The 14691-nt window shown below is 42.5% G+C and overlaps 2 protein-coding genes across 5 annotated transcripts in view; one reads left to right on the top strand and one right to left on the bottom strand.

The window, feature by feature from the left end:
- Positions 1 to 4466, top strand: part of LOC147445281 (uncharacterized) — a 25103-nt gene extending 20637 nt beyond the window's left edge. The window contains exons 3-6 of the mRNA XM_086526037.1: positions 3042 to 3112; positions 3223 to 3421; positions 3512 to 3753; positions 4155 to 4466. Of these exons, the coding sequence (XP_086382163.1) occupies positions 3042 to 3112; positions 3223 to 3421; positions 3512 to 3753; positions 4155 to 4249 (607 nt within the window). The 3' untranslated portion in view covers positions 4250 to 4466. The remainder of the gene's footprint in view (positions 1 to 3041; positions 3113 to 3222; positions 3422 to 3511; positions 3754 to 4154) is intronic.
- A 915-nt stretch (positions 4467 to 5381) lies between these two features.
- On the bottom strand, positions 5382 to 10325 carry LOC147445282 (uncharacterized). 4 transcript variants are annotated; one of them, XM_086524845.1, is made up of 6 exons: positions 10094 to 10325; positions 8728 to 8878; positions 8118 to 8641; positions 7698 to 7750; positions 7316 to 7371; positions 6912 to 7189 (listed from the first exon to the last, which is right to left on the bottom strand). In XM_086524845.1, exons 1-6 carry the CDS (start codon positions 10202 to 10204, stop codon positions 7098 to 7100), a joined length of 987 nt encoding a protein of 328 aa, XP_086380971.1. In that variant the 5' UTR covers positions 10205 to 10325; the 3' UTR covers positions 6912 to 7097. The 4 variants fall into 4 exon arrangements, 3 of the variants coding, with proteins under 3 accessions (XP_086380970.1, XP_086380969.1, XP_086380971.1); XR_015189761.1 differs by adding an exon at positions 5382 to 5927 and having other exon boundaries at positions 6185 to 7750; XM_086524844.1 differs by lacking the exons at positions 6912 to 7189; positions 7316 to 7371 and adding an exon at positions 5382 to 5927.
- Positions 10326 to 14691: the final 4366 nt, after the last annotated feature.

Raw genomic sequence — 14691 nt, forward strand, 5'->3', positions numbered from 1 at the left:
CTGCCATTCATAGGAAGCGAAAAAGATAGGAAGGGTGTTGAAAGTGTTGAAATATTGCTCCAGTATCACAGTTTTGCATATTGATAGCTTCATATTGCACTAGATACCAATTGACAACACTTGCTGGCATACTAGACTTTTAATATGACTACTACTAGATTAAAGCACTGCCAAAAAATATGACTGCTACTAGATTAAAGCACTGTCAAAAAATATTTAATCAAACCAATGATCTTAGGCTCACTCAAGGAAAATTGAGAATGGTACCATAAGAGATTGTGATGTATAAGTCTGGAGACGGCATTGCCCTCTCTGCCATGTCCTCCCTGCGCTCCAGTCGATGGCCCCAATACGTCACACGCTGGCCGTCACCTGCCACTGTTTTCGTGCCTTTTTGCCACTCCTAATCTCGCCATCCCTCGTCCTTGCACAGCTGCGACCAAACCTCCAGGATGCCACACTATTGGACAACTCTCAGTGCATGTTCTGCTGGTGTGGCAACCTAGAGAGTGTGCCAGAGTCCATTCTCTCTCTCTCTCTCTCTCCACACAAACTGTGGCACCGAGTTTGCTTACTGTCACAGGCCCCTGTCACACTGGAGCACCCAAAGTGTGGACAAGCAGATGTGGCGCCGCCCCATTCGTCCGCCAAAAAGTGGATTTGGGCTCAAAACCTTTGTCAGATGGCCGGCCTCACTAGCCCGAACAACTTTTCAAAGTGGTGGCCATCAGTCCTCGGAAAAAAAACTAGGTTTAGTGTATTCCCACCTACAAATTTTGGAATTTACCTCTGAATTTTGTATTTGAAGGTGAGAGAACCTACAAAATTTTTTTAAAATAGTGTAATTCAATGTAAGAACCTTCAAATTTTGTCAATTTACCTCTGTTGTTTCACATATGTAGGTTTGCCAAGTTTTAGGAAAAAAGTTTTTTTCGAGCACTGGTGGCCATCCCTCAAAAAGTAGGGCGCGAACGCACGCCGCAGGTCTTGAACTTTGATTGTCTGCGCAAGAGCCGGACTGTCAAACACCTGGCCTACGGGCGTTGGCTGAGGTAGATAACCAACTTTTAAAATATAAATGAGTGTGACACCAATTGGGTGGCCACCTCCAAAATTTCAGGCTGGGCAGGCGGCCCAGTGTGACAGGGGCCTGTATTGATATCATAGCACAAAATTTAAAGGTTTTTAAACTAAACCTACTAGCATTGGCTGAGAGTAAATAAAAGGAAGAAATTCCACGTGAAATTGGCAAATAATAGTGTAGAAATAGAATTTTTTCTTGAAATGTGTAAACACCTACTTGAAAGTGGAGAAAAGCGCTTTGTGTGGTTTTGGGAAAATAGTTGCTCGCAAACATTGTTTTGACAGTAGCCTATTTCAACAGCAATGTCTAATGGCCTTGGCAAGCGAGGGTTGTCGATGTGTTCATCTTCGGGGCCTTTTTACCTTGATTCTTTACTTTCTCTGATCATTACGTTGTACCCTAAATTATATTTACGAATAGTGGTTTATTATAACAAGTTAGCACGGAGTATCTTTCTTGCAATAAGTGTTTGCAGATGGCATACATGCATACAAACATGCCCAGACCAAAGAGAGTTTACAAGTCCAAGTGCACAAATAAGTATCCTTTAAACTTGGGTTAAGTATAATTTTGTAGATTACATAGAAGAACGGGCGATTGCCTCTTGGAATGCACTGATTTTTGGGATGCTTTATGATTTTTGGGATGCTTTACAATAGGTTGGGATTGGAAAATGGAAGTGATTGTAGTGACTTTAATGACCTAACTTATCGAAACAGTGGTGAGTACAGAGGTGGTAGAGGAGGCTATGCTGGTGGTAATTCATGGTGAATTCTTCGTATCGTGAGAGGATGGGGAAGGTAGGTTTTCACAAGAGGGGATATTTTTTTCCATCCTCCTGATGCTTCTCCTGTGTTGTGAGCGCCGTTGCTGCCCTGCTTACAATCTCTCCCATGATCCACCTTGAAAGCCGAGAGCTTTTGGAAAATCTGGTCCAACAACTCTCAATAAGTTTCTGGATCCAAAAGTTTTTGGAGAGAGAGGCCGCCGGAGGCAGCCAGCCATACTAGTGTAATTAAAAGTGAAAAACAAGGTGAAAAATCAAAGTGGCCCACATGTGAGAGAAGGGGAAGGCGAGGTGGTTGTGTGTGTGTGTGTGTGTGTGTGTGTGTGTGTGTGTGTGTGTGTGGGGGGGGGGGGGGGGGAGGGGACATAGCACTATTTGACACGGGATATTAAATGCCCCAAGGCGATGGGATAAACGATAGAGCTTGAAGCATATGAATGTCGAGGCAAGGGAATGGTGCAAAAAAAATAAAAAGTCATGGCCGGCAGTGATCTGAGACTCAAACTCTACTCGTCAAGGATGGAAGCCCGATGAACTAACCATGCGAGCACATGCGGTTTGTTGAAACCTATGTGAGTTTACAACATTATAAAGTTGGTCCCTTTTTACCATCCCCCCTCCCCTCCCGTTGTCCTTGTTTTTTTTTCGTATCCTTGTTTACTTTTTCGCATCCAACATCCTCACGCGCTTCTCTTTTTGTGCTCGGGTTTCTCCGTAGTCAATCCCACCGCTTGCACTTCATTTAAGATCCCGCGTCAAATAGTACTAGAAAGAAGCGTTGGTTTCCCCAAAAAAAAAGGAGGGGGGGGGAAAGTGAGTCACCTTTAAGATGACAAGTACATACCTAGAGGCCTCAGGCACTCTCAACATTTTCCCAAGCTCCAGTATGTCCTATGTCCTACTCATTTAGAAAATAGCGAAATATGTAGAATCTTGTGAAGATTCTCTATCTGATCAAATAGCAAAGACGGCGCGCAAAAAGCAACGGCGTGTAGCAACAGCGAAGAAGGAAGTCAACAACAGAGCCAAGTAGGGCGGCTCCCAACTTGCATCGCATCGACTCCCAACCCTGAGGCGATGCAAGCCCGAGAGGGAAGCAAGCTAGGCGAGAGGGTTTGCGACAGAGCAGGCTGAGAAGTTTTGTTTAAAACAATAAAAAATTTTCATTACGCAGAGTGCAGAAGAGCCTCAAGGCGAGCCGGCTCAGATTAGAAAGCTATCCATAATGCTGCAAGTCACAGGTTCGATCTCATTTAAGCATACGAATTTTGGAGACTGCATCGTTTCCAGCCAATAGAATTAGAAACGCGCCAAATATGTCGGACCCATTTCAAAAAATCTGTGTGTGTAGAATCTTCACGAGATGCCTTTTGGCATGAAAGGAAAAAGGAAGGGGTAACCGTACCCACTCCCGCGGCGGAAAAGGAAGGCACAGGCAGCCGAGGCCAGGTAGCCCCCCAGGAGGACGGGGCTCGCGCAGAGGTCGATAACGACAGTGATGCAGGACGGGTCTCACGCAGAGCTACAGTGACGCAGGTCGACGAGGCAGGGTCAGCGTGATGTTTTTTAATAAAAAAAATGATTAACTTCATTTGTGTAGAACAGGCCTAGCCTGAGTGGTTTACCGCAGCTGTTGGCAGGATGGAGCTTGTGGTTGTTCCGGTTCGATTCCCCATATTATCCCTCAATTTTGTGAGACTTGAATCGCAAGGGAAGCGTCGCCTCAGTGTGGAATCTACGATGATTCTGAGCAATATAATAACGAAGCTACCAGTATGTCGCACCCGGATTCAACCCGGATCTCTCCTTTCAACACGGATTCAAGCAGAGCCTGCTCCCTCCCAGCTTGAAGAAGCTTGGGTTTTACATCTATATATATTAGGTATGATGCAAACCTTTCACATTCATGTACAAGTTTTATAGCTTCTTATGCAAAACCAATGCATTAACTATGGGAAGATACACAACAACCATTTAATTTTAATCGCGCAGTTCGTTGGAGAAGGGTGCCTCGCGGCCTAGCCGTTTCTACCTTATTGGGCTGTTGAAGCAATCTATTTGCAGTGTCATATTGTAGTCACTCTTGCAATTAGTCTACTAGTTTAGCTGCTATTTTGTACAAAGAAATAATTCCATGTTGTGTTAAGCCGCAAGGGAACCATTTACGTAGATGATGTCTCTGTCCTTGACAACCCTCTTAACAAACATTAAGTAAGGAAGAGATTACAAGTCCACAAGAGCACTACAATCCCTCTTATCATACTCTAGCTATTTTTGCCTCAGGACTCAAAAAGATCACTGCGTTTCAGGAGCTGCGAGGTTGTTGCATTTGTTTAAACTATTTTGAACCCATTTGGACATGCCATATCCTCCATTGAAGAAGATTGATGTAAAGACATCCCAAAAGCGATCCTTTCTACGACCCTTTATGCCTCAAGACAAGCATCGGTTGTAGCTTGTATATCAAGTGAGCATTGCTTGGGACAATATTATACTCTGTTGCGTTTTTTGTGATTGATTTAGCCACTCGCTTGGTTCATAAGGTCAGACTTCTCTGACCTTATATAAATATTTATACAATGTCATATGCCAGCAATTCTCACCTTGAGGCTTGCACCATATGGATTGCTCATCCTCATCAATGGTTGCACGTCGCACTCGTGATGGCTGGCCACTGGATTTGATCGAAGCATTATACCTTTTGGCCATGTCGCAATTCTTGGAATGACATCTTGCACCTTCAGCTTCGGCCAAGAACCCATGCCTCAAAAAACATATGCTAGAATTTCTTTCCATTGCCAATAGTTACAATCACAACACAAGCTTCAAAGAGGCGCCCTCATAGGTTACTAATAGCATTGAGAGGATAGTCATTTGTCCGGAATGTTCTACGCCTCTAAAGAATTGAACAATAGTGTTGCGTGTAAAGTGATGTTTGTACATCCTGAGGCTCAATGCACTATGCGTGCATCAAAACTTTAGCTTCAAAGTAACATCCATTAGATCAAGTTATTTCATCCTTTTGTATCCCAAGTATGCTTACCAAACACTTACTTTATATCTCAAGGCTTGCAAATCTGTATATGGCCTCAGAAATGCGTCTCTCTTTTCTTTGGAATCCGGAGATCACACCTAACTGTGTCCAAAAGGAAAGGCAATAGTAGAACATAGTAGGAAACTCTTAATACCAAGCCAAAATTATATGTAGTAGAACATAGTAATTTTGAGTGTTGAGCCTACTAAGTATGAACAGAGTACCCTGTCCATATTTTACACCCTTCAAATAATTTGCATCAACTTTTTGGAGCATTGAATCCTCACTCACACTAGGCTAAGTACCCTTTTGCTTCAAAAGCTTAGTCTTAAAAAGTGCAAATGAGGTGCATTCAGCTTGGCACAAGGCATTGTTAACCAATTACAACGCATGGAAGCATGCAGAATGTCAAGTTTTTGACAGCACATCATTGATTGACTTATTAAAAGCAAAATGAAACTCACCACTTGTCAAGATTACATGGAAAGGAGCAGTATGCATTTGAATAGAGCTTTGAATAGGAGGAGTTACATGCTATTCTCAAAACATTGGTGGATACTAATGTGGTCTTAACATCTAACGACTGAACCTGTCATTCGAGTATAACGATCAAGAGGAGTACTGGTATGGCCCTTCAAGCAAAGGCCCAGACAGCTGAAGACTAAGTGGTTAGCATGGGGCTTACATCCTTCTAAGTGCCTTTGCAAAAGCAAACATCTTTCAACCCTTATGTATACATGCAAAACAGGTGATAAGCACCACATGAGAAAAATTTGAAGGACTCCCACCTTCTCTAATTCCACGCGTACACAGCTTGGCTTGCCAACCAAACCCCTTTAGCTTTTAGAGAGAACGAATCGTAGATACTGCTTAGGAAAGAAGGATCATGGGTTCAAACCCAAACACGCTCACTGTTGAAAGGAGGGGCATCTTCTTATTTATTCTCTCAACTATGATTGTAACACTTTCATTCTGCAACAGAAAACATAGTTGCCTGTTTCCCAAAGTTGGGTTTTATTCACCTGTTAATAGAGGCAATCACAGATAGTTAGTTAGGGGTCCCAAATACATCATGGAAGTATGCATGGGTCATGTACATACATAAGGCAAGACAAAACAAACAGGAAAAAATGTATACTTTGCATCTAAAGCATATTAGCATAGACCATTGACCCTTTTCGAGCTCTGTTTACATTTGATTTATCAGTAGACGACGACACTTTCTACACCATCCTCTCTATTAGAGATCTTTAATACCACTCCACACTCTGCTACTTACATCATCTGATCGATTAATTTAATGTAGTTGGTTTGTCGGTGAAGTCCAACTATATTTAGTAGACGATCCTTGTGTTTGCTACCTTGTGCAAGCGATGGATGTAGGCCAGATTATGTTCCATAGGTAGCTTCTGCTAGACTTGCAAAATCTATATTATTAGCTCTTTCATTGTGATATGAAAAAGAGAGAAAAACCTGATATCTAAATTAAGGCACTCTTTTCATTACAAATGCTTTGGCTCCGGATAACTTCTTCAGTGATCCCCTTTGAGCCTTATCAAAATCATTGATCACCACTGCCTCTCTCTCTCTCCATCACCACCACTGCGCCCCAAAATTATATTTTGAACCGCTGGAAGGGCAGTGAAGATCAATGGGTTTTTTTCCAGTTTTCACACTAAAATAGTTAAAATTTGATTTTTTTAAAGACAAGCGCCAGTTTTCTCAGACTTTGACAACCTCTCTCTCTCTCTCTCTCTCTCTCTCTCTCTCTCTCTCTCTTGGGCGGCTTGTTGGGATAGCTGAATCACAAGAGATCTAGCATTGGTCGTTGGCGAATCTCATCAATTTCCTCCATGGTTAGTAGTCTGACCGGGCGTCTTGTATGCCTGGCCAACGTGCTCCGAATTTTGTGTCGTAGCCTTCGTTGATGCTGTGTTTTCTTCGCAATCGCAGGCGCCTGGATAGGTCATTGTGGCCTCATAGGTCATTGTGGCCTTTTGAAGACGTTAATACAACATTTCATTTCATCTCTCTCTCTCTCTCTCTCTCTCTCTCTCTCTCTCTCTCTCTCAAATACCTTCCCGTCCTGCTACATTTTAAATCTCTAAGAGCGCACTGCAAACCAGCTAAGATCCAAGGAAAAATAGTCTGTACTGTAATGTCTACTGCTGGGCATAGTGCATTTGGAAGCTTCATAGTCTCAGACAAAAAATACGCAGGATGTTAAATAAGAGAATTTCCAAAACCAGGCTCTGTGCATCCTTGGCACCCAAAAGCTCAGAGCCTGCACACATTTACGGCAAACAAAACAAAGTTGCAAACCACAAGATAATAAACATGTTGAGCACATGACACTTGACAACTCCGAGTGTTGCCCTCAGAAACAAACCAAACCAAACCCAAAACATACCCCTGTTTGAAGTTTGCACTCGGCTAGCCATCATGAAGGGACATGAAGGGAGGGGCCTTTACTAATTTTACACAAGCTAAACTGCAAAATGCAAACGTTGGCGAACCAACCAGAATAAGCCATTAGCATGTCTATGCCTTTTAAGGTATTCAAAAGATCAAAAACATACCCCCATAATTGGACAGACCCTGCCTTTGGCCTCTTCTCTCCATCAAGGACACAGAAACGTGTAATACAAGAGCATCAAATAACCATTTACATAATACAAGAAGAACAAAGTTTTGATCACATAACTTGCGAAAAGCTACTGATGCACATAGACTGCTTGGTTGATGGCAGTCGTCAAATGTTGAAAACACAGCATGCTTGCAAAAATACTTACAGATAATGACGTCTGACCGCAGGTCCTGATTCTCGTAACCAGACCATTGATCCCTGCCCGAAAGGCAAAAGGAGAATGAAAGGAAAGACAAACCTTGAGGGACGAAGCCTGTCTTACATATAATGTGCACCAGATTAACTCCCAGTCATACATATTCAGCTACCAGTTTTCTGTGGATCAACTGACTGCCAAAAGTTTTGTTGATACAACCAGCCATATAAAAAGCCGACTGTGGCAAGTCAACTATCTAATGCCATCACACAAGTCTTGTAGGGTTGATGAATTACTTAGTTAAAATCCTGATAACCCTCAGCCCTAAGTTAGCCTCCTCTAATCCAAAATACACAAAAAAAAATGATGTTAAAGTACCTGACAAACCAGCATCCTCCAACAAAATTCAGACAGACATCAGGTGCTTACATCAACCTGCCTAGAGGCATTTGGTGCTTCTGGGCAATGCTGGAAGACATTGGGAATCTTATCTGAGCCTTCTGTTTGCTCGGTGCTTTCTTCTTTAGGTAATGGAGAGCTACTCTCGTGTGTTTTCTCATCCTCTTTAGCAGGTTCTTTAGACTCCACACAAGTGTCTGCAGTAGTCTCTGTTTTCTGCTCTTCAACAACTTGTTCATCCTCAACCAATGGTTCACTAGTGTTTTGGGCTTCAGCCTCCACCTTTGGCTCGGCCTCTTGGCCATTACCGGGTGCCACAGGAGCTTCCTCGACAGGTTTCACTTCACTCTCCTCCACATTTTCCATGATTTCGTCCTTTTTCTCAGTAGAAGGTTCAGGTGGTACCTCTTCAGGTTCACCTTTTTCTTCATCCCTGGGCTTCTCATTGTCCACAGTTTTCTTACGCCGCTTCTCTGCTGATGCACTTTTGGGGCTATCTAGAGAAGGCCTCATCTTCGTGCTCAGCCTTGAAGACCTTCTTGTTGGAGTCTCACCTGATTAAATGGGTACAAATTATAGTCCAGGGAAGTGGTTCAACCAGAAAAGAATGGTTGTACGCATCTAGACTGCAACCACTTACCAGTACTCCAGTCAAATTCAGAAGAAGCAGGACCTCCAGGGTGACTTTTCAGATAGCGATCCAGCAAACGCTTGTTCTTTATTTCTTCCCCATCAGGTGCAATGAAGTACACGTCCTTTTTGCTAGCTGATCCTTTCTTGGAAGAGCCGACCTGGACGTCACAAAATCAATCCTGAAAATTTTGACCTCCAGACGGAACAAAACTTTCCATGCTACAGAGGTTGTACTGAGATTGGTTTTACAAATACATAACCAACTCTCAAGCTGTTTAAATGCCCTAGTATACCAAATATGAGAGGACAATAAGTCCAGAAAATAGATGGTAAAAATAGATTAGGACTTGAGCGCAGTTACCTTGATGCCTTCTAAACAGTAATTTCAAAGAAAATGAGCACAGACAGACCTCTGTCAGAACCATACAAAGCAGTGAAACACCTCCTTTAGTGGCAAATCCTAAAATCTAGGATATGTGGACCTAGCAAAAATCTTAGCAACCAATGAATAAAGTCAGTAAAATTCACAGTATCAAAGAAAATACAAGACAAGTGAACAAAAACCAAGGGACATGCTACAATCACAAGAAAGCGTAATATGCAAGTTAAGAACGAAGTTTTAACACTATCAAGTTAAGCTGTGATTTAATGAGTCTAATACTGTAGGCGATTCTTCATTGAAATCGGCGATGAAGGAAGCTAACACAGCAACTTCTCAGAAGCGAACGAGCCTTAACAAAAAACAATTATACCACATCAATTCACCATCATATTATATCAAACATGAGGCTTTACATCTACATCCTTGAGATGCAATGGCATAAGTTTCTGGACTTTAAAACACTAATTGAACAATTCTAGCAAACTGGTTGCTAGAATTCACAGGTTGCTAGCAAACTGCCCAAACATGAAGCCAGCAGGTTCCTTGCAAGTAGAGCTAAGTCTGCTATTTCCAACGTATGCCCCTAACCACATCGAAAGTTTCAATAGTCCAAAAACCACGTGGAGCTTCTGCTCTGGGGTAAGTCCCCCAGGTTGGCATCAAGGCATGATGGCAAGCTGAGGCCCTTTTGACAGACTGCTTTCCTGCTTCTCCGTTGTAGTGAAAAATTATGCATCTCTATAGAGTTCAGCCTCAGCTCGCCACTCTAAATATGTTACTACTCACTTTCTTTGCTCAAAAAGAAGGAAATTGAAGTCAATAGGCAAGGATTGAACACATACGGAAGCAAATCGAGGTGAATTGAGACAAAATGCGGGAAAATTTGAGCTTTCCGCCAAGAAATAGCAACGAATTGCAACAAAACTCTACTCAATTCGTAGGATAATGCAGAGAATCAGAGGACTGAACATGAGAGGCGTGAGAAGAGAACCTTTTTCTGCCAGCCCGATGGCGCGGACAGCTCCGGAGAAGCCTTTTCTGGAGTGCTAACAGGAGGAGGCGCTACTTGCTCGGGGGTGCCCACAGGGTCTGGAGAAGCCATAGCCTGCAAGCAAAGAACCACCCTTCACACAGACAAAATTAGGGCAAGGAGAGGGGAAGTTGGGGGAGGGGGGCGAGGGGGGGGAGGGGGACGAGTGAGAGAGTTTGAAAAGGCTGTGTGAGTACTACCACCGTGGGGAAGAAAGAGGGGAGAAGCGGGAAGCAATGATGTGATTGCCCAAAAAGAAATGGGGAGAGAGAACCTAGAGAGAGAGGATTGCTAAATTAAGAGCGACAGAAAGAGGGGAGAGTAATTCGGAATATTGTAAGAAGAGAAGATTTTGTCAAAGCCCATTTTTGAATATCCTCTCTCTAGCGTTTTCCTCTCTTCTCAGGTTATCCAGTTGCTCTCTCCTATTCCTGAGTGAACTTATAAAATTCATAGTAGTTGCAGTTTTGCAGAAGAGCCCACACACAATCAAAAGTACGATACCAGCTTGTGGGAAGTTGTGAGTCGTGACTTCTTGTGGGCTTGTGCCCTCAACTGCCTAATTCCAAAGTACCACATAGTAAGTGGTAACTACTTCACAAAGTGCCATCGTGTCTCTTTCTTCATCATTTTTTCTCGACCCTCTCTAATAGGGGCTACTAATTTTTTGTAACAAATGGCATACATCTCGTGGGAATCGATACGAACGTCCTTTTATGAGCGTACAGGGTCGCTTGAATCCATGGGCTATCAATTCTGAACAAATTAGTGTTATAAACCGGCCTACAGTCGGTTTGTCCCACTCCGTCCTCGGCAAGAGATGGAGACTAATAGAGAAATAGATACTCATAGGAAGAAGAGGAGCAAGTAGTTGTTTATATGCATTAAAACTTCTTTTTTGTTCTTCTCTCTTTCAAACTTTGACTTCGTTGTTGAATACGTGAGGAAAGAAACCTTGAATGAGATCAAAAGCTCAACACTCAAGTATGGTAGGGTGTTTAAACACTAGAGCTTGCAAGGGCATAGTATGCATACACAAAGGGGCAGTTCTCCAGTGCCTTAACACCCCATCTTGCAGCTAAAGCCTCACTTGGATTGTTATTATGGTGAAAATTGTATGTGAGGGAATCTCTCATTTAAAAGATGAGTATGGTCTCCTTTATTAGGGCTCTTGCAATGCCTTTTGGTGGGCTGGAGAACCGGCCATGAACGACATGGTTGTCACACACACACTGTAATGGAAAAGGCCTATGAACTTTGAGAATAGCGGAATTAAGAGAACTAGAGTGAGCATTTTTATGAGACTACTTCGAGAACATAGAGGGTGAACTTAGTTAGCGGTAGCAACATAACCATTATAATTAATTAACTTGACATGAACAATACTTTTTGCAAGAGAGAGAATTAGAGAACTTGACAACATTTGAGGACCGGATTTTTGTGAAGCCGGTCCCCCCTCCAATAGGCTTTTGTATTATAGATTCGCCCATAAAGAGAGACTTGATACAATACAATCTTTGGTTTCCCTGAGACTTAGGTGATGCAATGAAGATGGAAAACTTCATGCATCACAAGTATAACATAACCTTTGTAAAAGCATTAACCATCCCTGGCCTCAGTCCCAAGTCCTCAAACACCTTGAGACCTAGGTGATGCAATGAAGATGGAAAACTTCATGCATCACAAGCATAACATAGCCTTTGTAAAAGCATTAACCATCCCCGGCCTCAGTCCCAAGGCCTCAAACACCTGAGAGGGCTAGCGGGGAATTGAGGGTAGGGAAGAGGAAGAAGAAACATTCTTATGAGAAAGAAATAGTTCCTCACTTATCATCACTCTTCTTGCTTAGCATAGCATAATAGCATAGTAATGAAGATGGAGAAGACGGAAGGCTTAAGCATTAAAGCATGGTTCTTGGTTGGATTTGCATTCCATAGCCAAAAGTGTTGGTGTAGGCTCTCAACTTCACAATGAGCTTGGCGAAGGAGATGGTGTGTGTGTGTGTGTGTGTGTGTGTGTGTTGGGGGGGGAGTATACTCCCCAAGCTAGCCCACAAGTTGCATGGTCGACCCCCTCTTTTTGGCCTTGCTTGAAGCTCATTGGCCCTCTCAAGCCTAACCAATCACAGGCATGTGTCATAACTAGCAAAAGGGGTAGTCCTTGGACAAGTGTCATCCTTTCCCCTTTGAGAGAGAGGACTTGATAAATGATTAAACAAATAATTTAATTAGGTAAATTATCATTGGACCCCTTTAGAGGCCAACCAATAGGCTTTGAGCACCTTATGAGGGCAACATAGAGTGTAACATTTAATGCACTAATAACTTGTGTGTAGCGGAAATTGATAACATAGTGAGCATTTCATTAAGAATAAGTTCCTAATGATCATAGAGAGAGTAGTTAACTTGAGAAAGCAACATAGCAATTTACACCTAGCTAATTTGGCATTGACAATAATTGAAAAAAGAGAGAAATAGAACAATTGACAACAGTTGAGGATCGGATTAACATGGAGCCGGTCCCCCCTCCATAAAGGCTTTGCATTATAGCTTCTCCCATCAAAGGAGACTTTTGTACAATACAATTCTTGTGTTCCTTTACAAAACTCGTTGGTGCAATGAAGATGGAAGCTTCATGCACCAAATTATGCTTGAAAAACACACCTAGTGTCCCTAGAAGGAGATGGAGTTCTTCTTGCACACATGAGTTGTGTGTGTGTGTGTGGCAATGAGTTAGAGTAAAATGTAGCCCTCTCTCTCTTCTTGGTTGACCCCTCTTGCTAAATGCTCATGTTGGCCTCCCATTGACTCCTATAAAACTTAGCCAATCACAAATTAGAAGCATAGTAGATAGCCTTTTGACAAGTGTCCCCCTTTCTCCTTTTGTGAGAGTTTTAGGTAATTAAATAATTCAATTAAACTCTCGTTGGACCTCTTAGTCTTCTGGCCAATAGGAATCAGGCAAGCTATTGGGCTGCTGAATGCTCATTGGACCCCTTGATAGACTGTCCAATAGTCTTCTAGGGAGCTTAATTTCTATTGGTTCTTTTATCAAGCATTTTTAGATTGATTAGACTAAATTTACTCTAGCCTAATTCTCATTGGTCCACCTCTATGGCCGTCCAATAGGATTTGAGGAGAGATTGAGGGAAACTGGCTTAGGAGCCTAACATGTGTCCAGTATTCCCTTTGTGTAAAGGGAGAGCCTTGGAGAGAGAGAGTGTGTGTGTGTGTGTGTGTGTGTGTGTGTGTGTGTGTGTGTGTGTGTGTGTGTGTGTGTGTGTGTGTGTGTGTGTGTGTGTGTGTGTTTCTATCTCATCCCCTACTAAAAGGGCTCGCCCCCTCCTTCCTAGGGATGTGGGAATACTTTTTAGTCTTCCCATGACCATCCAATTTTCCCCCTGCTTTGGCCAATGGACTATTGAGTTAATTTTTTGAACTTTAGCCTATGGAAGTCTTAATGGAGCTGAACCTTAGGTCTTTTAAGCCCCATTAAAGCACATTGCTCTTTTGCAGACTTTACCCCCTTTGGATCTTTATTTTCCCTCCTTTGGATCCCTGTAGAGGCCGGTCTGGCAGCGTTACCAATATTCTAGCTTTTACTCCACTGGTACTTCCCCATATTAAATGATCATTTTAGCATGAGAAAAACATTTGGGAGAATTAGATATTAGTTTTTATGACATTAGTCCGTTTGCTAGCGGGTAAAGGATCCCTATTTTACCCTACGACACCATTCCAGAATGGATGACTAGTCCATTTGGTGCTTGAGAGCCTTAGCTGCCGCAAGCATGTCTGCACATTAGTCCGTATCAATCTTCCATAGCAGAGTGACAAACTCTACTTGGTATTCGGGAGAGGTTGTCTCCACAAACATGATCCTAAGCATGCATACTTATTAATATTTGTGCACAATAAAGAAAAAGAGAATCTTATAAGACAAAAACTTTGTTCATTTATACATATATACATTTGCTTACTCTAGGGAATCATTGTAAGCATTGACAAGGTTTAGGCTATCCTTTAATTGTATGCCTTGCATCCATCTAGCATCTTCAAAAGGATAATTTTTAAACTTGATAAGATATTGTCAGATAGTCTTACCGCCTCGTAATACCTTGTCTTTGTGTGGGAGACTAGACTCGGGTTGCAACACCTCTTCTTGGTCCTTGATCTCTGGTGGGTCTTCAATGATTCCTTCTTGAGGTGGCTCTCCTTTGTAAGGCTTTAATAGGCTCACGTGGAAAGCAGTGTGCATGAGCCAGTGGTTGGGCAACTCGACTTGATAGGTCATCTCATTGATTGGCCTAAGAATCTGAAAGAGGTCATAGTACCTTTTTGCTAATTTAGCATAGTCTTTTGGTGTCTCGTAGGATTCTTGCCCGTCATGTGCCTTAATCGAGCCTTGGGAAATTTAAGCAAGACCCAGTCATTTTGTTTAAAGGTTAGGTCTCTTTTGTGCTTATCACCAGCAGCCTTTTGCCTTTGCTGAGCGATGGATATAGCATCCTTAATCTTTTGGAAAGATTATTGCAGGCCTCGGCTATATTCATATGCAGC

The sequence above is a fragment of the Adiantum capillus-veneris genome, chromosome 12 (assembly GCF_014529385.1).
Source record: "Adiantum capillus-veneris isolate H3 chromosome 12, ASM1452938v2, whole genome shotgun sequence".
Classification (NCBI taxonomy): domain Eukaryota; kingdom Viridiplantae; phylum Streptophyta; class Polypodiopsida; order Polypodiales; family Pteridaceae; genus Adiantum; species Adiantum capillus-veneris.

Bases quoted from the DNA above. Each gene is read 5' to 3' on its own strand.
- LOC147445282 (XM_086524845.1), bottom strand. From the start codon at position 10,204: ATGGCTTCTCCAGACCCTGTGGGCACCCCCGAGCAAGTAGCGCCTCCT. The intron at 8,879-10,093 runs GTTCTCTTCTCA...TGTGACGTCCAG, and splicing joins CATCGGGCTGGCAGAAAAAG to GTCGGCTCTTCCAAGAAAGG. The intron at 8,642-8,727 runs GTAAGTGGTTGC...CCATTTAATCAG, and splicing joins TGAATTTGACTGGAGTACTG to GTGAGACTCCAACAAGAAGG.